This window comes from Hemitrygon akajei, chromosome 16, assembly GCF_048418815.1.
Source record: "Hemitrygon akajei chromosome 16, sHemAka1.3, whole genome shotgun sequence".
NCBI classification, from domain to species: Eukaryota; Metazoa; Chordata; class Chondrichthyes; order Myliobatiformes; family Dasyatidae; genus Hemitrygon; species Hemitrygon akajei.
In genome coordinates, this window is record NC_133139.1 from 12,365,667 (window position 1) to 12,393,024 (window position 27,358).

Here is a 27,358-nt window from a genome sequence, read left to right on the forward strand (position 1 = left end):
CTAGCCTCTGCCAGAAAGCTTAAACTGGGGAGGAAGTTCATCTTTCAGCAGGACAACAACCCAAAGCACAGAGTAACCACAGAGAGGCTTCCAATGAAGAAAATTGATGTCCATAAGTGGCCCAGAGTTGTGACCTTAACCTATTCAAACATCTCTAGCAAAACCTCAAGATTGTTGTCCATCATCACTTCCCAAAATACCTGGCACAGCTTGCGCAATTTTGCAAGGAGGAACGGGCAAATCTTGCTCTATCACATTGTATAAAGCTAATAGGGACTTATCCAAACAGACAACTTACTGTAATAGCTGTGAGAAATGGTACAATGTAGTACTGAGCAAAGAAGGGTGAATACTTTTAAACTGCTAACATTTCAGTTCTTGAATTTTTTAGTTTTTCATACTTTACAATTTTCCCTGTGTTTTGGGCTCCCCTGTGAAAAGAGGGAGGATGTAATTCACAAATAAAACTTTTCAGTTAAGTTGATGAAAATCCCTGGCTGTAATACCCATTTATGTGAACAAAGGTCTGGGGGGCTGAATACTTTACAAGGCACTGTGTTCCAACAATAAGTTTGAACAACAATTTGAAATTTCTAATTAAATATCAAAACATAAATTCTCAGAATAAAGCAGAAGTACAAGTAGCTTACCTTGTGTTGGCTGAGAGTCGTCCAGGTAAGTTGTGTTGGTTTTTTCAGGATCATCGTTAGCCCTAGGAGGGGAGAGTTCAGAGATGTCAGAACTTCCTGAGAATACATCATGGGCACAACGTCAGCAGCAGAGACAGTACATGAGATGCTGCCTTGGAAGGCAACATCCATCATCAAAGATACCCACCATCCAGGTCATGCCATCTTCTTCCAGCTACTGTCGGACAGGACGTATAGAAACCTGAAGTCCTATCCAAGCAGGTTCAAGAACAGCTACTTCCTTTCAACTATTCGGTTCTTGAACCAATCAGCACAACCCTTATTACTACAGCTTAGCAACAGTATGACCACATCGATCACTGTGCACTAAAATAAATGTTTTTTGTTCTAATTGTATTCTTGTAAATGTGTTCTTTTTTATCATATTGTATATAAGGAGCACATGCAAAATGCTGGAGGAACTCAGCAGGGCAGGCAGCATCTGTGGAAATGAATAGCTAGTCGATGTTTCGGGCCAGGACCATTCTCCAGGACTAGAAGGAAGGGGGAAGAAGCCAGAATAAAAAGGTGGGGGGAAGGGGGGAAGGAAGATAGCTAGAAAGTGACAGGTGAAGCCAGGTGGGTGGGAAAAGGTCAAGGGCTGGAGAAGTAGGAATCTGATAGGGGAGGAAGAGTGGACCATAGTATATAATTTGTTTTTGTTTTTCTTGTGAATGCTGTTTATTCACTTGTATGCCTGTTTGTTAATGCAAATACAGTGGATTCTGGTTAATTGGGATACATCAGGACCAGCTCCAGTCGACAAACAGTTGCAGCAGCAATGTGCACTATCTACATGATACACTGCAACAGCACACCAAAGTTCCGAAGGCAGCAGCTTCCAGACCCGCAACCACTGCCATCGAGAAGGACGAGAACAGCAGATACCTGGGACACCACCACTTGGAAATCCCCCTCCAAGTCACTCACCATCCTGAATTGGAAATATATCATCATTCCTTCATTGTCACTGGGTCAAAATCATGGAATTCCCTCTCTAAGAGCACTGTGGGTGCAACTACACCTCAGGGACAGCAGCAGTTCAAAAAGGCAGCTCATCACCACCTTGTCAAAGGAAACAACAAATGCTGACTTAGCTGGCGATGCCCATATCCCGTAAATTATTTTTTAAAAATGCACATTTTGGCCCAATTAAGCAGCTGCCCCAATTAGCTGAAGCTTCATGGAAATAGTTAAAAAGGTATAAAATTGACAAAATGAGTAAGAAATTATATATTTAAATAAAATACCGAACAAATTAGAACACTATCAATATTACTACAATACAATAAAAATCTATATTGGTTCCTACTAGTTATTGACAAAGGAATTCATCCAGTGTACACTGCCGTGTTCTTTTCAAAGTTCATAGTTCAAAGTAAATTTATTATCAAAGTACATATATGTCACCATATACAATCCTGAGATTCACTTTTTTGTGGGCATACTCAATAAATCTAATAACCATAATAGAATGAATGAAAGACTGCACCCAATAGGGCGGACAACCAGTGTGCAAAAAGCAACAAATTGTGCAAATACAAAAGAACTTAAATAATAATAATAATAATTATTAATAAATAAATAAACAATAAATAGCAAGAACATGAGATGAAGAATCCCTGAAAATGAGTTCATTGTTCATTGGACAGTTCCGTGATGGGGTGAGTTAAGTTGAGTGAAGTATCCCTTCTGGTTCAAGAGCCTGATGGTTGAGGGGCAATAACTGTTCCTGAACCCAGTGGTGTGAGTCCTGAGGCTCCTGTACCTTCTTTCTCATGGCAGCAGCAAGCAACCAGCCTGACCTGGGTGATGGGGTAGAAGCGATCGACTGTAAATGAACAAAATCAGTGCAAGCACCTAGTGCAGATAATGGACTGCCTTTATACGTTTTCGAATGATTGCACCTTTCACATCTTCAGATTCATTGTAACCTTCAAATTCTTCCTAATTCCTAACTTTTTGAAGTAGTGAAATAGCTTCATTTTCACTCCTGGCTGTTTCTGACATCTCCAAGCCCGAATGGTTGAAACTACAGTGAGCAAAACGGTTCAGAATTGCCTTACTGTTTATTTCTTGCAACTATAAGTGATAAAATCACTGTTTTTTGAAACAAGCACATTCAAGTGGTGCTATTGAAAAACCGTTTGCTGTAATCACTGTGTAGTGTCGAACAGCCACACAAGTACACACAACTGATGTTTGTTAGAAACTGTTCAGCAAGTCTCTTGTCCCAATTAAATGGCATAGTGTCCCTAAGAAATGAAAGGAATCTCAGCAGTTTTCTTGATTGTTTTTTGTTCATTATGAGTTGTCTGAAATAAGCAGCTGCCCCAATTAACCAACGGCCCTATTAACCGAAATCCACTGTATCTAATCAGCCAATCAAGTGGCAGCAACTTGGTGCATAAAAGCATGCAGACATGGTCAAGTAATTCAGTTGTTTTTCAGACCAAACATCAGACTGGGGAGGAAATGTGATCTAAGTGACTTTGACTGTGGAACGATTGTTGGTGCCAGATGGGGTGGTTTGAGTATCTCAAAAACTGCTGATCTCCTGGGATTTTCACGCACAACAAGCTCTAGAGTTTACAGAGAATGGTGCTAAACTCAAAAAATATCCAGTGAATGGCAGTTCTGTGGGTGAGAGAAGTCAGAGGAGAATGGCCAGACTGGTTCAAGCTGACGGGAAGGTGACAGTAATTCAAAGAACCACATGTTACAACAGTGGTGCAGAAGCGCAGTTCTGAACACACAAGTCAAACTTTGAGGTGGATGGGCTACAACAGCAGAAGGCCACGGACGTAGACTCAGTGGCCACTTTATCAGGTAAAATGAGGTGCTAAGTAAAGTGGACACTGAGTGTATGATGCTATGTCCCTGCGATGTTTTTGCAAAAGTTTTTTCTTTACACTATGCATACATTTAGTTCTGCATATGGCAATAAACTTAACTTTGAAACTAAACTTTGAAATACAGAGGCTTTGGCAGTATTACGTTAGAAGGATAATTCCAGCCTACTGATGGGATACGTTACTGTTAACTACTATTTATAAAGCACAGCTTAATATCCTGCAGTTTATCGGCTGGATATAATTCAAATAAATATAGTGAGGGTAATATCCATGCCGAGTTCCTGTTGTTCAAGATAGCATCCAACAAAAACATCCTGACTATCACCATAATCCCATCTCTGGAGAAGCAGCCACCACAGCTATCACCAACCCTGAGCAGACAAGCTGAGTGTATTTTTCTGCTGGTAAATTGAGAAACACAAGAAACTCTGCAAACGCTGTAAATCCAAAGCCACTCACACAAAGTGCTGGAGGAACTCAGCAGGTCAGGTAGTATTTACGGAAAAGAATGAACAGCTGATGTTTTGGGCCGAGATCCTTCTTCAGGATTGAGAAGGAAGGGGAAAGATAATGGAATAAATAGGTAGGAGGATGGGAAGGAAGTTAGCTGGAAGCTGGTAGGAGGAGCCAGGTGGGTGGGAAAAGTCAAAGGCTGGAGAAGGAAGAATCTGATAGGAGAGAAGAGTGGACCATAGGAGAGAGGGAAGGAGAAGGGAGTCTAGGAGGAAGTAAGAGGCAGGTGAGAAGAAGTAAAAGGACAGAATGGGAATAGAGGAAGGAGGGGGGTGAAATTTGTTACCAGGAGAAATGCATATTTATGCCATCAGGTTGGCGGGTACCCAGATGTTGGTGTTGCTCCTCCACCCTAAGGGTGGCTTCACCTTGGCACAAGAGGAGGCCATGGAATGACATACTGTAATGGGAATGGGAATCAGAATTAAAATGTTTGGCCACAGTCGACCCAGTTTAACGTCAATCATTCCAAAACATATTTCAGTCCCAGTTCACGGAGATCATTGTTGACAGAGACTTCAGATTGAAATTACATTACTTGATAGAGGGAGAAGTTCCTCTTGGGTCAACGACTTTAAGTGCTGGCACATTGTCCATTGCGGGGGGAGCACTCCTGAAATTGAGCACTTGAGGTTAATGCAGCCAGACAGGATAAAGCCAAAAGACATAGAAGCAGAAAAGGCTATTTAGCCGTTCGAGTCTGCTTCACCAATCCATCATGGTTGATTTACTATCCCTCTGAACCCCATTGTCCTGCCTCCTCCCTGTGACCTTTGATGCCCTTAATAATCAAGAATCTGCTTTAAATGTACTCAACGCCTTGGCCTCCGCGGCCATCTGTGGCAATAAATCGCACAGATTCACCACCCTCTGGGTAAAGATATTTCTCTTCAGTTCTGTCCTTAAGAGATATCTTTGTACTCTGAGTCTGCCCTCTGGTCCTTGACTCCCTTGCTATAGGAAACAATACATATGCAGGTAACTACTTTGGCAGACATTTAGCATTGTTGACCAAAGTTAAATTTCTCTTCCTGAAATTATTAACAGGCATGTCCCTTTCTTCCCAACAGATGGATGATCTCCTGAGATCTATACTGATGTAACACTCAGTGGCCACTTTATTAGGTACACTTGTACACCTGCTTGTTTATGCAAATATCTAATCAACTATTCGTGTGGTAACAACTCAATGCATAAAAGCATGCAGACATGGTCAAGCAGTTCAGTTGTTGTTCAGATTAAACATTAGAATGGAAAAGGAATGTGATCTATGTGACTTTAACAGTGGAGTGATTTTTGGTGCCAGATGGGGTGATTTGAGTATTTCAGAAATTGCTGACCTTCTGGGATTTTTCTGCACAACACTCTCTAGAGTTTACAAAGAATGGTGTGAAAATCCAGTGAACTGCATGTCTTTGGGTGAAAACGCCTTATTAATGAGAGAGGTCCAAGGAGAATGGGCAGAGTGTTTCAAGCTGACAGGAAGGTGACCACAACTCAAGTAACCATGCTTTACAACAGTGGTATGCAGAAGAGCAGCCATGACAGCACAACATATTAAACCTTGACGTGGATGGACTATAGCAGCAGAAGACCACGAGCATACACTCAGTGGCCACTTACAGTGAGAGATTTCTATTGCTATTTGCCGCAGAATGGTCTACAACTTTACGTTAGTATATTATACAAATTTCTTTTGCTACCTAAACAGCAAAACAATATGTAGTCTACTTCAGTAGCTTCAAAACACTTTTTTTACACAGTCTGATGACATCACAATTTAAAAATATATTACCGATAGTCTTGCTACAAAAATATCTTCTTTGAATTTCCTTTGTCACATTGATTTAATTGCGTATTTCAAGTACTTTGACACACTGATGCATCGCTTTGATGGAGTCATTACCAATATTTGTTGCAAACCCAGCAATACACTTGCATCAAAATATTGGTTATGCTACATTCAATCTCAATTGAAAATAGTAATGGAAACGACTGGTCACAAACAAGAGAAAATCTGCAGGCGCTGGAAATACGAGCAACACACACAAAATGCTGGAGGAACTCAGCAGGCCAGGCAATACATGGCTGCAGTCGCGGGACTGGGTAAGCACAGAGACAACAGTGCAATGTTAAAGTCTCTATGACAGTGGAATAAGAACTACACATGCTTTCTATTGGTGCTGAAGTCATCTAACTCCACACATCCAAGAGCACAAGGTGCAAAATGCAGCAACAGTTTGTTGTTGCAATTGAGTTGTCTCCCCTGGAGATTTGGCAATGAGATTCAGTTTCTGTAAACATGTAATAAATATAAAAGCTGCTTAAAGGGACCACACCTCGCTTTGAATATTAAAGCATGTATCATTTTTAAAGAGCACTGATGGGATTATAAAGGTAGATTTACGAGTTTGTCCTTAACATAACCAGGTTATGGGATCACCTCTTCGAACACCTGACTGGGATATTTCAAACTGTGTTTTCAATATGCATAGAATAACTGCTAAAATACATAATTAATCTAGTAATAACAAGGTTTGGAGGATGGGGTTGACAGTAAAATATCCTATCTTCACCCACAGGAGAAAATATATCCACAACCAGCATAGCTTTGTCAAGGGCAGGTCGTGCCTTACGAGCCTGATTTAACTTTTTGAGGATGTGACTAAACACATTGATGAAGGGAGAGCAGTAGATGTGGTGTATATGGATGTCAGCAAGGCATTTGATAAGGTACCGCATGCAAGGCTTATTGAGACCCTTGGGATCTAAGGGGACCTTGCTTTGTGGATCCAGAATTGGCTTGCACACAGAAGGCAAAGAGTGTTTGCAGACGGGTCATATTCTACATGGAGGTCGGTGACCAGTGGTGTGCCTCAGGGATCTGTTCTGGGACCCCTTCTCTTTGTGATTTTTATAAATGGCTTGGATGAGGAAGTGGTGAGATGGGTTAGTAAGCTGGCTGATGACACAAAGGTTGGAGGTGTTGTGGATAGCGTAGAGGGCTATCAGAGGTTACATGGGTCATCGATAAGATGCAAAACTGGGCTGAGAAGTGGCGGATGGAGTTCGACCCAGATAAGTATGAGGTGGTTCATTTTGGTAGGTCAAATATGATGGCACGATATAGTATTAATGGTAAGACTCTTGGTAGTGTGGAGGATCAGAGGGATTTTGGGGTCTGAATTCATAGGACACTCAAAGCTGCTGCACAGGTTGACTGTGTGGTTAAGAAGGCATACAGTGTATCAACCGTGGGATTGAGTTCAAGAGCCGAGAAGTAATGTTACAGCTATTTAGGACCCTGGTCAGACCCCACTTGGAGTACTGTGCTCAGTTCCAGTCACCTCACTACAGGAAGGATATGGAGATTACAGAAAGGGTGCAGAGGAGATTTACAAGGATGGTGCCTGGACTGAGGAGCATGCCTTATGAAAACAGGTTGAATGAACTTGGCCTTTTCTCCTTAGAGCATCGGAGAAGGAGGGGTGACCTGTTAGAGGTGTATAAGATGAAGAGAGGTATCGATCATATGGATAGTCAGAGGCTTTTTCCCAGGGCTGAAATATGAGAGGGCACAATTTTAAGGTGCTTGGAAGTAGGTACAGAGGAGATGTCAGGGGTAAGTTTTTTTATGCAGAGAGTGGTGAACGTGTGGAATGGGCTGCCGGTGGCGGTGGAGGCAGAAATGACAGGGTTTTTTAAGAGACCCTTTGGGGGCTGAAGGGTCTGTATTGTGCTGTAGGTTTTCTATGTTTCTATATCCAATCTCCTTGAGCAGCTTATCCAACAATTCTACCAACAATCATTGTTGTTGTTCCTCTCTGCACCTTGTGACGCTTTAAGCGGCAACCTTTGCCATTTCTTTAGCATTTTTGTCAGTTTTTTACAAGGCCAAGTTGCTGGTTCATTGCTCAACCAGCTTGGATGGAAAGCACGCAAGGAACCGGCTGCAGTCGAACCCAGGAGCACTCGCCTCGAAGTCCAGTGCAGATGCCGCTACCAATAATCATAATACAGATTTATTACTTTGTGATTCACTGAAGGTAACTCCACTGTTCATTCATTTCAGTAGACCTGCTGAGTTCCCCCAGCATTTTGTGTGTGTTGCTCTGGATTTCCAGCATCTACAGAATCTCTCGTGTTTATGATTAAAGGATTTGTTACGGTGGATATGGTGAGGGGGATAGACAAAACACACCAAGCAACAAAACAACAGCAAAACCAGCCCTTTTCCTCCCACACAACCAGATCACCCTCCAACTGGACTGACTGGATAGGTTGGGGCTTCTTCCTCTAGTGATGGAGGCTGAGGGGTGACCTTGTGGAGATATATCAAATCATGAGCGGTGTAGTTAAGGTCAATGGTCATAGTCTTCTCCCTACATTCTAAAACAAAGGGGATTTAAGATGGACAAGGATTTAAAGAGGTAACTTTTCACACAACAGGAATGTGGAACAAGCTGCCAAAGGTCATTTTGACAGGTACACAGATAACAAATGTTTGGAGAGATATAGACCAAACACATATAGATGGTGGGCAGTTGGGTCAGAATGGATGAGTTTGATTGAAGGGCCTGTTTCCATGGTGAATATGACTCTAGGATGGCATGGTAGCGTAGTGATTAGCCCAACCCTTTACAGTACCAGAGACCCATGTTCGATTCCTGCCGCTGCCTGTAAGGAGTTTGTACGTTCTCCCTGTATCCAGCTAAGTTTCCTCTGGGTGCCCCAGTTTCCTCCCACAGTCCAAAGGTGTACCGGTTGGTAGCTGCCTGTGATTAGGCTTGGATTAAATTGGGAATTTGCTCAGCGGCATGGCTCAGAGGGCTGGTGGGCCCTATTTGGTGCTGTATCTCAATAAAAATACAAGTCCTTCCCTCACTTTAAAGCTCTGTCCTCTTGTTTTGATAAACCTATCATGGGAAAAAGATAGTAGCTTAACAGGGAGCACTGCTGAGAAATCTCAGTGCAAGCACACGCGCGCAGACAGAGACGCACAGGCGTGTCTAGTACGCACACACACGCAAACACCGAGGCTGACACTGCCATAGCAGCCTGCATCCTTTGATGTACAAAATTGCCGTGGCTTGGAAAGCTGTTTGGCATGATGATTATTATTTTTGCCTTGTTGCCAAGGAAGTGATCTCATGGTCAGTAGATGCTGGAAGGTAACAAGGGAAATGTTTGATCAACCAGGGTTTGGAGCTATGCTTTTGGTAGTGTGGCCAAATTAGTTGGTCTAATCAATCCCAAGATCCACTCTGGTGAATAGCGTGTGGGCAGACAGTGGAACCACTGCTGTCCCTCAGTCATATTTCATCCGACAGCATGGTTTCATTGGAGTCATACTGCTCCCTAGTGCATGGCTTATGTATTAGAATCAGAGGCGATAACCTCCTTACAGAATACAAGTACGTCCCTGTAGAACAGAGATGAGTAGGAATTTCTTTAGCCAGATGGTGTGGATTCTGTGGAATTCATTACCACAGATGGCTGTGGAAGCCAGGTCACTGGGTATTTTCAAACTGGAGGTTGGTGGATTATTGAATAATAAGGGAATAATGCAGGAGGTTGTGGTTGAGAGGTTAGTAAATCAGCCACGATGGAATGGTGGAACAAACTTGATGGGCCAAAAGTCCTAATTCTGCTCCTTTGTCTTAGGGTCTTTTCATCTTGTGATCTGTTGAGGACCTTCATCCAATTATGGTACTGCAGAATGATGCAAATCAATTATGTCTGGCCAAGATGTCACTAAGTTGAGGTCCCTGTCAGTTTTTTTTAGGATTTTTAAAGTTTGTAGGAATGATTTTTGGGACAGAGAGGGGAGTTTAAGATTCCGGTTAGGGTTAAGGGACAGGGATGTTGGGGAATTTGAAGGCCGGGAAGAGTCTAAGCTTCTGCTCTGCCTTCGAAGGCAAGTGACGTGGATGTGGTGGGGCAGGCAGATCAACGGACATGGGGGCAGGTGCTCCACCCCCAGGCCATGGGCATGCCCCGTGCAGGCAGAAGGCACGAGGGCCAGTGACCCTTAGGAATGTGATACGGCAACAGCAGAGGTCCAGGCCTAGCCTTTGGGGTTGCATCATCAATGAGTGCAGAGTCTGAGGTCTGGAGTTCAGGTCTTCAATCTTCATCATCAGTGAGTCTGGGATCAATATGGAAGGTTGAAGCCTGAAATTCAATCAGACAACCAAATCGAAGCCCAAAGGCCGATCAGGAGTCCGGAAGTCAAGGTGTGTTGGCCAGAGCCGGAGTCTGTGAACCTCTGCAAGTCTGCTGGGGAAATCAAAGACCTAGTGTCTACGAATTCACTGGTCTGCTGGAGGCTGAAGGTGCCTGTCCTGTGGTTAGAGGACTGTGTAGGTGGGACAAACAGAGTTTGTTTTGCTGTGATTGCATTGTCCTTTGATTCATTCTGCTTTGTTGTGTTCTGTGTTGCTCAATCAAGTATTGCATGCCCCCAGCACATCACTGGGTGTGTTGGTTGTTAACGCAAATGATGCATTTCACTGTCTGCTTCAATGAACATATGATAAATAAATCTGAATCTATCATGACCGCTAAAAAGACACTGTGCATTGACCATGAACACGTGCTGTAAAATGTCACATGCTGGTTGGACATTCAGGATGTAGAAAAACTTCCAGTCATGTGCAGTATCCAGTTGCAAAAGGAATGGCATCTTGCACCATTGGGAAACTCGGGATCTCTGAGCACCAAGTGCCTGCTTCATTTCTTGGTCTCTTTGAAACAAAAATTCAAATAGCTGTTGTTTATTGACTACAGCTCAGTGTTTGACACAATCATTCCAACAGTTCTGATCAAAAAGCCTCTAAAGTCTAGTCCTCGGAACCTCCCTCTGCAACTGGATCCTTGACTTCCTCAATGGAAGACCATATTCTGTGCAGATCGGACATAACATCTCCACCTCATTGGTCATCAACACTGCCACACCTCAGGGATGTGTGCTTATCCCACTGCTCTACTCTCTCTACACCCATGACTCTGTGCCTAGACATAGCTGATGACACAACTGTTATTGGCAGAACTTCAGATGGTGACGAGAACGTGTACAAGAGCAGGACAGATCAGCTGGTTGAGTGGTGTCACAGCAACAACCCTGCACTCATCGTCAGTAAGGACAAAATTTTATTGTGGACGAGAATGGGCAAGACGAAGGAACACACACCAGTCCTCATTGATGGATCATAAGTGGAAAGGGTGAGCAATTTCAAGTTCCTGAGTTCCTGATGATCTAAGAATGGCCCAATATGTTGATGAAATTACAAAGAAGGCATGACAGCGGCTATCTTTCTTTTGGGGTTTGATGAGATTTGATATGTCACAATACACACTTGCAAATTCCTACAAATGTACTGTGTGAAGCATTCTAACTGGCTGCATCACTATCCGGTATGGGGAGAGGGGGCTCTGCACAGGATCAAAATAAGCTGCAGAAAGTTGTAAACTCAGTCAATTCCATCATGGGCACTAGCCACCTGCTCCCCCATCATCCAGGAATTCGTCAAGGAGCAATGTCTCAAAAAGGCAGCATCCATCATTAAGGACCCCCATCACCCAGGGCAACCCCTCAATCTCATTGCTACCATCAGGGAGGAGGTACAGAAGGCTGAAGGCACACACTCAATGATACAAAATAGCTTCTTCCTCTCTGCCCTCAAATGTCTGAATAGAAATTAAATCCAAAAACACTACCTCACTGTTTTTTTCTCTTTTTGCATTCCTTATTTTATTTAACTTTTTAAATACAAATTTTATATCTACTTCTTACTGTAGTTTACTGTTTTTATTATGTATTGTAATGTACACTGCCACATAACAACAATTTTCATGACACATACCAGAAATATTAAACCTAATTCTGATTTGAATGCAGAGTGTTTTTTCCTTGTAGTTTAACTTCCCTACGCTTGCCTGTATTTTACTGTATGTAATCATCTATATACATGTAATTGTTCAGTGAATTTTCCAGTAATTATAGTACAATTGCTCTGTACTTTTGCTTAAAGCTTCTCAGTTTTCAGTAGGAGGTGTCAAACCACTTGAATCTGGCTATACGCAGGAATTCCGAACCTGGGGTCCATAGACCCCTTGGTTAATGATAGGGGTCTGACGTATTAAAAAGGTTGGTCTGGGGGATTCACAATGGCTAATTAACCTGCCATTCTATGCCTCCTTGGGATGTGGGAATCAAAATCAGAATCAGAATCAGGTTTATTTATCACTGACATATGTCACAAAATTTGTTGTTTTGTGGCTGGAGAGCAATACAGAAACATTACAATAAGAAATATATTTTAAAAATTAATAACGAAGGCAAAAAGTAAGGTGGTGGTCATGGACTGTTCAGAAATCTGACGGTGGAAGGGAAAAAGCCATCCCTAAAACGCTGAGCATGTGCTTTCAGGCTCCTGTATCTCCTCTCCGATGGTCGTAGCGAGAAGAGGGCATGTCCTAGATAGTGAGGGCTTTAATGACGGGAGAACGAAAGCATGCAATCAGTCATGAGGAGAGTATTCAAACTCCACACAGACAGCATCAAAGGTCAGGTTGCTGGAGCTGTGAGCTGGAAGCCCTGTCAGCTGTGCCATCGGGCAGTCCATTATCAATGATAACTTTGTTGACCAAGTTAACAAAGTGGGTGGCGGGGTGGAGACACGTCTCTACCAAAGGAGGTGTAAAACACTCCTTCCCTCCACTATCCTGCAGGTCACCCATTGGCAGAGTGTAGCACCTGCTTGGCCACCTCCCCCCCAACATCAGGGCCACATGAAGCCATGGGAGCAGGTGGGAGATGGTCGTATGAGCAACTGGAACGTATCAGAGATGGCGGGGGCAGGGGCAGTGTGCAAACACACCCAGCCCTGACACACCAGGCAAGGTCATTTTGTTCCAAAACAGTTCATTGATCATTACAGAATGTCTCTCTGATGTTTTCTGCTTCCTCCCCTCTCTCTTCCCCTTTTCCCAACCGTGATTCCCCTCTCCCTGCCCCCTTCCCACTCTCAGTCCACAATAGAGACCCAGATCAGAATCAAGTTTATTGTTACTCACTTATGGCATGACATTTTTTGTTGTTGTAGCAATACAGTGCAATACGTAAAATTACTACAGTATTGTGCAAAGGTCTTAGGCATCCTAGCTATAAATATGTGCCTAAGACTTTTGCATGGCGCTGTATAATAATGTAAGTAATGTGCGTTAACTTCTGAACTAAACAAAGTAAATGATTGGGACTCGACATAGTTCCAGGTTTCCCTTTTGTATTTCTCTGCAAGTGGCCTTATCAGAGTTGCTAAATGCAGGTTTGAGTACTTAGTGAACACAAATCAATATCTTTGTCACATCAATGAATGCTGTTTTCCACGACTCTGTCCCACTGTGAATTTGTCAAGCCTTCTAATTCAGGACACGCTGAATGGAAGTGTAATGCATGAGGTGCATGAGGTCTGTCTTCATCAACGTTCCCTCTAATTTGTTTTACAGTTGCACAAACCAACCATTGCTCTGAGTAGAAAATTTTTTACACAGCCTGTCCTGGATGGTGAGGGCCTTAATGATGGGCGAAAACCAAAGCATGCAGTCACCATCAGAACTCACCAGAGATGGTGAAATCTCTGATATGCAAGTCAGAGATCAGCAAATCCGGAGGTCAAACCCTGAAAGATGAAGGCCAAAGTTGGAGAGTTCAGAGGTCGAGGTCTGAAGGTCAAACTTCTGGGTCGGCATGTCTGGAGATTGGAAGCCCAATGTCTGTGAGTCTGAGTCTGGGGCCGTGGATTGGAGGCGGCCTGTCCTGGGGTTGGATGGGTGGGTGGGCCAAGGGTGTTTTGCTATTGTTGCTGTTTATGTTGTTCTGCTGAACACTGTTGATGTTTTTTTTGGCATTGAAATGTATGGCGCTACCTTCAGTCTGCCCCCAGCTCCTCTTTAGGTTGTATTGCTTGTTAGCACAGCCATTTCACAGCAGGTTTCAATGTATGTGCGTTAATAAATGAATCTAATGCTAACATTTATTAGTAAGATGTTTTGCAGACTTTTATGGATATTTTGATTTATAGGTAGACTTAAAAGAACAATTAAGTTGGAACCATTGATCTGTCTAGTATGCTTTCAATACCTTGTCCCTGCTTAACCAGATTAGCTCACATTTTGCCAACCATTGTCCAGGTCAATGCTAAGCAACAGATTTGGACGGGTCAGCAAATTTTTAATGACATCGTAATGGATGGAATTGTTCTAGCCTGATTCAATTATTATTTGTTTATTTTAAGATATAGCACGGAAGAGGCCGAATGAATTGCACCACCCAGCAACACAACTGTTTAACACTACTAAGCTGTACATCTTTGTACTGTGGGAGGAAACTGGAGCACCCAGAGGAAAGGCGGAGAACACATAAATTTTTTATAGACGATGCTGGAATTGAACGGCAAACTCTGACGCCCTGAGCTGTTAAAGTGTTGCGCTAACCTGTATGCCACTGTGGCGCTCATTACATGGTACAACACTCTGGTGCCTAGGAAATTTAACTATTAAGTCACTGGGAGAACGAGCAAAAGGTGAGTTCCCACTTCTTTCTTACATCAATGGGAAACACAAGAGGCCCACCAGTGTCAGCAAGTTCTGGTTGAATGTCATATAATATTATTGACATGCACCTAATTAGAGTCCTGATGGAGGGTCTCAGCCCAAAACATCGACTGTTTATTCCTCTCCATCCATGCTGCCTGACCTGCTGAGTTCCTGAGCATTTTGTGTGTGTTGCTCTAGATTTCCAGCAGCTGCAGAATCTCTTGCATTTGAAATATCTTGCAATATTGGTAACAAGAAGATTGTTGGCATCACTATTTTTGCAGAACAAATTTGACTGCAGCCTCTGCCATAGACTGTCTCAAGCCCAGGAGGAGGGTTGGGCATGGGGCGAGCAATCCCATCCTGTAAAAACCCAGAGCTGCAAAAACACCCACAGGATCTCCAAGACCTTATCCCTGGGAGAGGAAGGATCTTAAGATGGGCTCTTTCTGGGGAGGACTTGAAAGATTGGTGGAGGACAAAGGACTCTGTTGAGCTCCTGTCAGCAGCCTATGCCCCAGTAGGGCTTAAGAAGAACTGCCATTCAGACAAGTTAAAAAAAAACCATGGGAATTCAGAATCTACAGTCAGTGCTACCCTACTTTTCAGACTTTGTGATAGAATCTGCGCTGAAATCAATGTCACGGTGTGAACCTTGGCTAGATACCCTCTTGCAAATGGAAACAATGGAGAAATGCTTATGCATTTAGGAGAAAACTCACCCTTGGTTAAAGATAAAGATTGGCTTTGTCACATTTACATCGAACCATGCAGTGAAACGCGTCATTTCTGTCAAATCAAATCAGTGAGGATGTGCTGGGGGCAGCCTGCAAGTGTTGCCACGCTTCCCCACAACTCACTAATCCTAACCGTATGTCTCTGGAACGTGGGGTGAAAGCCACACGATACACATACTCCACACAGACAGTGGCGTGAATTGAAATCCAATCGGTGATGGCTGGCACTATAATAGTGTTTTGCTAACCACTACGCCAGTATACCACCCCATATATTGCTGTCATTACATATTATGATCCACATTAAAGCCCAACTTTTGGAAGCAGAGTACAGTAGCGCATCATGGTGGCTGTCTGTCGTATCCCACGATGGCAGGAGAACGGGGCGGGAGAGTTTTTAAAGTGAAAAAGCACTGGGGCAGTTCCACTCTCTCGACCTCTGAAGTCCTGGTCCAATGGTTGCCACAACAACGGTCTCCCTTGGTTGCAATGGATGACCAAGAACTTCTCCCGTGCCTCGTTGTGCCCTTCTCCACGGAGCGATGCAAAACTGCCTTCCTAGCCATTGGATGTCACTGTGGATCTCATCCGCCCCGTCCACCGGAGCTGACCTTGCATGCTAGGACAGGCATGTCCCTCTTTCACTGGGGTTTGAGGCCACCGGCTACCCTCACCCGATTTAGCCTGCCTGTCAAAGTGGTGTACCAGGGTGTGGGCGCTGTCGCACACAAACATTGTAACTACTTGGAGCTACAGGTGAGTGTCTGGTGGGGACCAAAGGTGAGTGATCTACCTCAGAATGGACACGGCAAGCCCCTTCACCAGAGGTGCTAACCCTCCATGGACAGCCTCTACACTACACATGCATCATACAGCATGTTTAACACTGCCAACACTAGAACACGTTTCCAGCTGAGTGAGGCTTTAATGGGCTGGTGACTATTGTTAGCAACTGCTTTGCCTTAAAAAGGTTAATTTTAACATTAACTTTCAGAACTTTTGTCCTATGGAATGGGTAGGCGTACACTTGCATTAACATTTCAAATGGAACACTTGTCCTCTTGGTCATCTCATTTCGGTGGGGCACTTCACAGGAAAAGTAGAGCCGTAGCTTCAAAAGACCATTTATTATCAGAGTATGTATGCGGTATACAACTCTGAGATTTATCTTCTCCAGCTAGCCACCACCAAACAAAGAAAATCTTGGCAGTCAGCTCAGAGAGAAACAGCAAACCCACTAACATGACCATCAACACCCCTCCAAACCCCCCTCCCCTTGCATGAGACGCAACAAGAACACTAACCCTCAACCCCCGTTGCATGAAATGCTACAAGATTACAGTGGAATCTGTTCTATTACAGTGGAAATTAATTCCTGTACATGTATGAACATAAATATCATAAAGTCAAAGAATCATAGAACACTACAGGGCAGAAACAGGCCCTTCAGCCCACCTAGTACATACCAAACTATTATTCTGCCTAGTCCCATTGATTTGCACCCAGACTACCCTTCCGTACCCCTCCCATCCATGTACCTCTCTAAATTTCTCTTAAGTGTTGAAATCGAATCTGCATTTACCACTTCCACTGGCAGCTTGTTTCACACCATCACCACCTTCCGAGTGAAAAGGTTCCCCTTCATTTTCCCCATAAGCATTTCACTTTTCACACTAGTTCTCTCAGTCACACTCAATGGAATCAGAATCAGATTTAATATCACCGGCATATGTTGTGAAATATGCTGTCTTTGCGGCAGCAGTACAATGATATATATAAAACCAGAGAAAAAAAAAACTTCAATTACAGTTTATCTCCTATAGTTCAATTAAATAAGTAGTGCAAAAATAAATATTTTAAAAGTAGCGAGGTAGTGTTTGTGGGTTCAATGTCCATTCAGAAATCGCCCGCTCACATTTATCCTATCTTTAACCCTCACAACTCTGTATACCTTGATCAAATCTCCCCTCATTCCCCTGCACTCTGGGGAACAAAGTCCTAACCTATTCAACCTTTCCTTATAGCCACTCTTAAAAGCTTTCTCATTCACAGTTAATAACATTCAGTGGAGCCCTGGTTTGGCCACTGTTGGTGTTGTAGATAATGTAGAAAAGAAAGCCAAATACCAGGAGCTGGTAGAGCAGTGCCAGAGATGGGAGTGGGAAACATGATGTGAGCCTACAGAAGTGGGTTGTAGAGATTCAGAATGAGGTTTATTATCACCGGCACGTGTCATGAAATTTGTTAACTTAGCAGCAGTACAATGCAGTTCATGATAATATAGAAAGAAAAAATAAATAAGTAAATAAATTAAAGTGTACATATATATGTATGTATTGAATATATTTAAAATAGTGCAAAAACAGAAATGATATATATGATATATCTCTATACATAATGATATGTATTATTATTATATTTGTTATTTTTATTATTTTATTATATTATATTATAATTTTATAATAATTTAATAATAACATAATTATATATATATATATATATATATATATATATATATAGTCGGCCCTCCTTATCCATGGGGGATTGATTCCAGGACCCCCCACAGATACCAAAAAACACGGATGCTCAAGTCCCTTATTTAACCTGTCTCAGTGTGGGTGGACTTTAGGACTCAGGGGAGCTCAGGACCTGCCGCCAGCGGCTGCTGCTGAATCTGCAGTGTTTCTGTTCTGTTGATGGAAAATGATCACGATTGAAAATAAAGTGGAAATAATAAAGCGATCGGAAGGAGGTGAACCACCATCGGTCATTAGAAAAGTATTAGGCTACAATCGGTCAACAATCGGAACAATTTTAAAGGATAAAGCGAGAATAATGGAGCATGTGAAAGGCCCTGCCCCAATGAAAGCTACAATTATTACTAAGCAATGCAGTAGTTTAATTATTGAAATACATACGTTTCTTAAGTGTTTTATATGCATAGAAAGGTAAAATATATACTATATAACCAAGACAAACATTTTTGACTAGCTGACACTAAATAATACCGGATGTACCTGTCCCGACTTACGTACAAATCTGACTTAAAGATGAACTCAGGAACGGAACTCGTTCGTAACGCGGGGACTGCTTGGTACTTTAAATCGTCTCTAGGTTACTTATAACATCTAATACGATGTAAATGTCATGTAAATAGTTGTTATACTGTATTGTTTAGGGAATAATGACAAGAAAAATAAGTCTGTACATGCTCAAACAACGAGTGCTGAATACAGAATTTTCGGGTTTTCCCGATCCACGGTTGGTTGAATCCACGCATGCAGAACCCACGGATAAGGACGGCCAACTGTGTATTTTTTTATAGAGTGAGGTCGTGTTCATGGGTTCAATGTCCATTTAGGAATCGGATGGCAGAGGGGAAGAAGCTGTTCCTGAATCGCTGAGTATTTGCCTTCAGGCTCCTGTGCCTTGTGGATGCCGCCTTTCCAAGACACCGTTCCTTAAAGATGCCTTGGATGCTAAGGAGGCTAGTGCCGTGATGGAGCTGACTAATTTCACAACTTTCTGTAGTTTCCTTTGGTCCTGTGCAATACCAACCCCTCCATACCAGACAGTGATGCAGCCTGTCAGAATGTTCTCCAAGGTACATCTATAGAAGTTCTTGAGTGTTTTAGTTGACAAACAAAATCGCTTCAAACTCCTAATGAAATATAGCCACTGTCTTGCCTTCTTTATAGTTGCTTCGATATGTTGGGACCAGGTTAGATCCACAAAGATCTTGACACCCAGAAACTTGAAAATTGCTCACTCTCTCCAGCTCCATGAGGATTGGTTTGTGTTTCCCTATTCTACCCTTTGTGAAGTCCACAATCAGCTCTTTGGTTTTGCTAACATTGAGTGCAAGGTTGCTGCTGTGACAACAGTTAAATAACTGGTATACCTCGCTCCTGTACATCTTTTCGTCACCATTTGAAATTCTGCCAACAACGGTTGTATCATCAGTAAATTTATAGAACCCATTTGAGCTATGCCTGGTCAGAATAAGATAAGAGAATTATTTTGATAAAATAGCCTATGAGACAACAAGGTTTTATCTTGATTTATCTTGCCATATGCCTCAGGCCTACAAACTACAAAAAATATTGAACCAATTATACTACAAGTTACTAAAAATCCACTAAACATTTACTGGATCTTGATCTGTTGATTGTCCATCATATCCAATGATGGCAGGAAGCCTGTGTGGGGGAGTTTTTAAAGGGGAAAATCTGTTGCACTGGGGCAGTTCCATTCTCTCAACCTCAGAAGTTTGGGTCCTGTGGTACGAGCAAGCGTCACAAACTGGGATCTTCCTTGGTTGCAATGGGTGACCATGAGTTCTTCTATTCCTTGTCACGCCCTTCGCTCTCCATTGAGCGTTGCAGTACCGCCTACCTGGCCTTTGGATCTCACGGTAGATCTCCACTGCCCAGTCCAACAGCGCTGACTTCATGCGCTAGGGCACACTAGGGCCTATCTCACTGGGGCGCGAGGCCACTGGCTACCCTCACTGGGTTTAGCCTGCAAGTCAAAGCAGTGTACTGGGGCGGGGGTGCTGTTGCAAGGAAATAGCTACTTGGAGCCACAGGTGAGAGCCAAGTGTCCGGTGGGGACCAAGGGTGAGTGAGCTGCCCCAGAATGGGCATGACCAGCCCCTTCACCAGTGGTGCTACCCCTTCCTGGACAAAAAGGAGATAATACAAACATAAAGAAAGTTAAACTACGAGAAAAATAATCCAGTACCATCTATCCTTCCGATTTAGTTGTGTATCTAACACATGCAGATTTCCTGATCTATTCCATTTTCCCAGACCCCTTATGGTTTGTTTTCAGACCACAAGAAACAGAAGCAGAGTTAGGCCATTTGGCCCATCGAGTCCACTCCGCCATATATATGCTTAGATTATTAGTCTCTCATACTGACCTTAGAGTCCTCCAATCTTTCTGTTACTCCAACATCCTAGGTCTCCATGTTTGCGCTTCAAAGAAGACCTTCTGTATCTGTTAAATATTCACCTTCTTGGGATCTTCCACCTTCCATGCTATATACCCTTACATAATGGCCTAGCTATCAATCTTCACCAGTAATATCGGTTCCTACCTTTCGCACTCTCACACTCATTGTTCTTATCTGAGAATGGTTGAAAGAATGGACTCCTGATGATTTGTGAAAGAGATGTGTTATTTGTTTATTTAAAGATACAGCATGGAACAGGTCCTTCTGGCCCAATCACCCAACGACCCATCTATTTCACCCAAGCCTAATCACAGGACAATTAACCTACTAAACGGTAGCTCTCTGGACTGTGGAAGGAAACCAGAGCATCCAGAGGAGACCCATATGGTTCATGGGAAGAACGTACAAATTCCTTACTGATGGCACTGAAATTGAACTCCATGCCCCGGATGCCCCAAGCAGTAATAGCGACAGACGGCACTGGAATTGAATTGCAAACTCTGGAACGCCCCGAGCTGTAAAAACATTGTACTAACCGCTACGCTATGGTGGCACTACTGTGTTGCAAAACTTCTTACTAAGCAATATTTTGTAAATCAGAAAAGGCAGGAAGAAATGCAGAGTGGTTATTTTTGTCTGATGTATTGCTCTAGGGGAAAAAAAATGTGCTGTTCATAACAACAAAATGTAGATTCATAAATCAAAGTCCTGAGGAATTAATGGCATGAAAGCAAAAATTTGTAAATGAAGTATTAGTAGGATGAGGAATATCTGTATGCTTTACACACAATGGCCACTTTAATAGGTACCTCCTGTATCCAATAGAGTGGCTACTGCTTTTTGCTCATGGTCTTCTTCTGCTGTGCCCTATCCAACCCAAGCTGCAATACGTTATGCATTCACAGCTGCTCTTCTGCACACTACTGTGTCATGCACGGTTATTTGAGTTACTGTCGGCTTTCTGTCAGCTTGAACCAGACTGATCATTCTCCTCAAACCGCTCTCCTTAACAAGGCATTTCAACCAACAGAACTGACACTCACTGGATTTTTTTTTTGTTGTATTTTTTCACCATTCTCTGTAAAACTCCAGACTGTTGTGCGAGAGAATACCAAGAGATCAGCACTTTCTGAGATATGCAAACTACCCCGCCTGGCACCAGCAATCATTCCATGGTTCACAGTCACCTAGGTCACATTTCTTCCCCATTCTGATGTTTGGTCTGAACAATAACGGCACTTCTTGACCATATCTGCATGCTTTTATGCATTTGAGTGGCTGATTAGATATTCGCTCCTGATGAACAGTCTCAATCCGAAATCCAACTGTTTATTCCTCTCCATAGATGCTGCCTGACCTGCTGAGATCCTTCGGCACTTTATGTGTGTTCCTCAAGTTTTCTGGCGTCTGCCTTGCGGATCTCAATGGGGCTAGTTGCACAGATCTGTGCTGGGCGAGCCTACTTAAGAGTCCCATCAGCTAAAGCAAAATCTAATGCTTCCCATATAAAAAGAATCTAGCCTGCTAAAGGAAAAGAAGATTAATAATTGTAATGAGGCTGTTTTGCTGGTGAAGCAATCTAAATTGATTATCCTGGCTGGCTCGATTTTCAATGAACTTGCGTGGGGTGATTGAAGGGCTGATGGTTCTTCTAGGCCTGATCTGTATCAGCGGGATGAGCTTTACACAAGGCATTCATCAGCTTCATCGCCTACGCAACTCTGAGCAGTGACTCACAGCCGGCAGAGAGCAGTGCGTTCCCCAGCAGACCACTTCCAGTCGTCACACTTCACATGACATCACTGTGCTGGAGCCACCCCCACGTTATCCCAGACAGGGCAAAATAAATCTCCAGAAAATAACTTGTCTTAATATAACGTGTGAGGCCCGGTGATTTAATGGGAGGTTAACCAGCCGCAAATACGACCAGCATCCAGGCCACGCTCTCCTCTCACTGCTGCCATTGGAAAGGAGGTACAGGAGCCTTAGGTCCAATACCACCAAGTTCAGGAACAGTTAATACCCATTAACTATCAGGCTCCTGAACCAGAGTGGATAACTTCACTCACCTCCACACAGAACTGATTCTAACAGCCAATGGACTCACTTTTAAGGACTCTACAACTCAGGTGCTCAATATTGTTTATTTATTTATTATTGTTGTGTTTACTTAGTTATTTTTTCTCGGCTCAAGCTGGTAAAACCTGAGGTACAGGCAAAGCCAAGCATGTTCATTTGTCAATTAGTAGGGACTTACAGATTATTCTAGTGGTGTTTAGTATTGTGGCTTTTGAAGATTTACACACAGTGTCTATAAAAAAGTATTCACTCCCCTTGAAGTCTTCATATTTTACTATTTTACACCTTAGAATCACAATGAATTTAATTTGGCTTTTTTTGACACTGATCAATAGAAAAAAAGACTCATGTCAAAGTAAAAAAACAAATTTCTACAAATTAGCCTTAAGTTATTACAATTATTAAACACAAAATAATTGACTGCATAAGTGTTCACCCCCTTCAAGACAGTATTTATAAATGCGCCTTTGGCAGCAATTACAGCCTTGAATCTGTGTGGGCAGGTTTCTATCAGCTTTGCACATCTGGACACTGTGATTTTTCCCTATTCTTTACAACACTGCTCAAGCAGGGATTGTGAGTGAACAGCCCTTTTCAAGTCCAGCCACAAATTCTCAGTTGGATTGAGGCCTGGCCTCTGACTTGGCCATTCCAAACCTGTGTGTTTTGAAGCCATTCCTGTGCAGCTTTGGCTTTATGCTACATGATGTAGTTTTGCCAGGAGACTGACTCACCAGCAGTTGGACCTTCCAGATGCTGGTGTATTTGAAAGCCTTGAATGCACGCAGATCTTCAAAAATAGATCGCCATTTAACTAATTATGTGACTTCTAAAATCAATTGGCTGCACCAGTGATGATTTGGTGTGTAATATTGAAGGGGGAGGTGGTGTATACTTATGCAATCAATTATTTTGTGTTTTATATTGGTAATTAATTTAGATCACTTTGTAGAGATCTGTTTTCACTTTAGTACAAAAGAGTCTTTTTCTGTTGATCAGTGTCAAGAAAGAAGAAGAAGAGAAGAATAGCCCTTAACTCGGCAGTGGAGTTATCGGGGCACCGTCATGACGGTGTTTCCATAGCAAGTTATTCTTGTTTTTACGAGGCCGAGTTGCTAGCTCAACGCTCAACTCAACTTGGATTCAAACTCGGGACCTTCGCTCTGGAGACTGACACTGATATTATTGCACCACCAAGCAGGACAGTGTCAAGAAAGCCAATTCGATGAAAGAAATTCACTGTGATTCAATGTTGTAAAACAATAAACCATAAAAGCTTCCATGGGGATGAATACTTCTTGTAGGCACTGTAGACATTACTGTGCAGCCCTAATTGTTTAATGTTATTGTGTAGTGCCTTTGGGATGAACCAATTGTAGATATTACTGTTGGGACAATGTACACCCCATTCATGTTCCCAAATCTTTCAATTTCCTCTTTAAATTCAGCATATCTCTGGTGCTTTACACTTATTGTTATTATTTGTATTGTGCAGTTTGTCTGCGTTTACACATTAATTGTTTGTCAGCATCTGTTTGTGAGTAGTTTTTCATTGATTCTGTTGTATTTCTTTGTTCTGCTGCGAATGCCCTTGAATGGACAATCCTACAAAAAGTATTGCATATAGCCCTCTCCACCAATGAGTCCACCTACACGCAGAATAGCAGCATCCATCACTAGGGACTCCCACAACCCAGGACATGCTCTCTCCTCGCTGCTGCCATCAGGAAGAAGGTACAGATGCTTCAGAATCCACACCACCAGGTTCAGGAACAGTTATTACCCCTCAACCATCAGGCTCTTGAACAAGACAGGATAACTTCATTCATCTTCACTTCCCCCAGCACTGAGAAGTTCCCAGAACTTATAGACTCATTTTCAAGGACCTCTCATCTCATGTTTTTGATATTTATTGCTTATTTATTTAGTATAATTGTTCTTTCTTTCTGTATTTTCACAGTTTGTTGTCTTTTGCATACTGGTTGAATGCCCAAGTTGGTGCGGTCTTTCATTGATTCTGTTATGGTTATTATTCTATAGACTTATTGAGTATGTCTGCAAAAAGTGAATCTTAGGGTTGATTATGGTCACATATATGTGCTCAGATAATAAATTTACTTTGAACTTTGAGCATCATTCTTCCCAGTTTGCGGGACTTGATGGTCCTGCATTTGTTTGGTCTATTTTGCATGATTACAAGAAGTGGTTTGTTGCCTTGAGCAAGTGTCACTTTCACCGCTTCTGAGACCATACAACATTATGGTCCTGTGCAGTTAACCTTACTAAATGAAATAAGTATTAACACTTCCAGGAGGCTATCACAGGACGCTGCTTGGCACGTTAGTATCTCAGTCCCAAGATAACTCATTTCTTCTTGGTGTGTCTCAGGAAAATACCCATAACACAAAAGCAGCCTGTGTTTGACCTGTCTCCCTCTCTTCGCGTTACTACCATCGGGTGGGAGGTGCAAGAGTCATGGGCCTCACATCACTGGCTTCATGAACCGTTATTGCCCTACAGTCATCAGGCTCCAGAATGGGCTGTGGATGGTTTCACTCGCCTCAGAGCTTAAATGACTCCACATCCCACAGTCACACTTTCAGGGACTCTGCCTTTGTTATGCGTGGATTTTCATGGATTCTACTGCACTTCTTTATTTTCCTGTGGGTGGCTGCAAGAAAATGAATCTCAAGGTTGTAGTTGGCATATAAACTTTGACAATAAAGTTTCTTTGAACTTCGAACTTTGTGATTGAGCAACTAAAGTGCTTGAAAAATGTCTTTAAAACTAAGTCCTTGAGAAGCAGGAGTATGTAAGGAACTTAAAGTTGACTGATGTTGTAAGGAAACACGTGTCATTAATGTAGTTAGTTAATGATAGCTGTTTCCATTCCTAATTGATCATGGTGTACGATACTAATTTATTAGCATCACCTACTTTGAGCTGTGGGATGTATGGGGTGTCCAGGGAGGAGTAACGTCTTTGATAAAGGGGATTGTTGTATCTAATCGGGCAACTCACTCACCTTTGGTCCCCAGCAGACACTCAGCTCTCACCTGCGGCTGCAAGTAGCTGTTTGCATGTGACGGTGGCCACACCCTGGTACATCTCTTTGACAGGCAGGTAAACCAGGTGAGGGTAGCCAGCGGGCCTCATGTCCCGGTAAGATAGGGATGCCCGTCCTAAAATGCAATGTCAGCTCAGGCAGTCTGGGCAGATGAGATCTACAGTGAGATCCAACAGCCAGGAAGCAAACAACATGGCAAGGCCCAGAAGAAATCATGGTCACCCACTGAAACCAAGGAACACCACAGTTGTCACAAACATTCCTATCACTAGACCTATGCTTCTGAGATGAAGACAGTAGAAATGCCCCACTTTAAAAACTCTCCTGTACAGGTTTCTTGTCATTGTTGGATCCAGTCGACAACCACCAAACAAAGCTTTGTTTCAGTTACTCATCCTTAAGAGTAGAGCCACACTATTTCTTCAAGTGGACTGGAAAATGCCAGTGGACCAAGGCCTTAAAATAAATGCGAAACCATCTAGGAAGGTCGTCCATGTACAAAGTCAAAAAGAATCTGAGAATCTTCCACCACTATAGGGAAAACACTGTGGGAATCAAGTGAACTGGAAACAAATGGACAAGGTTTTCAGATGTTTATTAAAAGGTTATGAAAACAAGACAGGTGAATATAACTACAATTAATAAAGGCTATTATCTTTGTGATTAAAACACAGGAGTTGAATGTATTTCTAAGGTGCTGTTTGCTTAAATGGGTAACCCGCTGAATGTCCAGAGTAGGCTAACATAGCTATTTAATGTGAGTGGACGTGTGCATCAAGGATCACTCTGCAAGTTAGCTCAGCGGACTGTCCTGCTTTAGATTCTTAACTCCAAACTGGGGTGGTGAAGCAACCGACACCAACTGCTGGAGGAACTCAGCAGGTCAGGCAGCATCTGTGGAAATACTCAGATGGTCTGTTGAAAGTACTTCATGGTAGTTGGACCAGGACAAGCTACTGGTGATTTTCACACCCAGCAGCTTGATGCTTTCAACCCCCTCACCCTCAACATCGTTGACCTAGACAGGGTAATGCGCTCTGCATATTAATGATCGGCCTTATTGTCGACTTCGAGAGACAGGTTGTTGTCAAGACACCAGGTCACTGGTATCTCCTGGCTTTCTGACTGAGACTCCTGTGAATTCACTCCTTGTGTGGCATGCCAAGATGTTTTGCTCTGATAATGCTTTTGTGAAACATCATACTCTGCTCTGTCTGAAGTGCTATATAAGTGAATGTCATTGTTGATGCTTACTGAATTGAAATACTGAACAATTTTAGTGTGAGCAGCTACAATGATGAATAACACAATACAGTGTGCTATTAACATGTTTAACACAGTATTTATTATGGAAATTTTTTTTTTTAGAAGCTGCGACTGTTGAGGTGCTTGCTGTATGCTACACAGGGCCCTTAGTATTATCAAGACTCCTACTCATCCATCAAACATCCTCATTGACTTTCTAGCATCAGGCAGGAGACTCTGATGCATATAGACAAGAACGGTCAGGATGGGAAAGAGCTTCTTCCCTCAGGCCATTAGGCTTCTGAACTCCCTGCTACATCACATTTGAAGTGTCACTGGTTAATCTGTTATGTACCTTACATTATTTAATCTGTGCACTTTACTTCGTTTATTTTACGTATAGTTCATTTGTAGATTTAATTCTTACTTTCCTAGGTTATTGTGAGTTATATATGTTATGTGTACTACTCTGCTTTACACCCTGGTCCAGAGAAACGTTGTCTCGTTTGGCAGCATACATGTATAAAGTTAAATGACAATAAACTTGACTTGACTTGAAATGAAAAACACTAACTCTGGAGACAATAAATTCAAAGGATAAGATGGGATCTCAATGA

At 42.6% G+C, this 27,358-nt stretch overlaps 1 protein-coding gene across 8 annotated transcripts in view; it reads right to left on the minus strand.

Annotated features, from left to right (window-relative positions):
• The window catches only part of cbarpb (CACN subunit beta associated regulatory protein b), a 262,852-nt gene that overhangs the window by 88,986 nt on the left and 146,508 nt on the right, over positions 1-27,358 (minus strand). For all 8 annotated transcript variants that reach the window (XM_073068267.1, XM_073068259.1, XM_073068261.1 and 5 more), the window contains one exon: positions 651-712. In XM_073068267.1, coding sequence (XP_072924368.1) covers positions 651-712 — 62 coding nt within the window. The remainder of the gene's footprint in view (positions 1-650; positions 713-27,358) is intronic.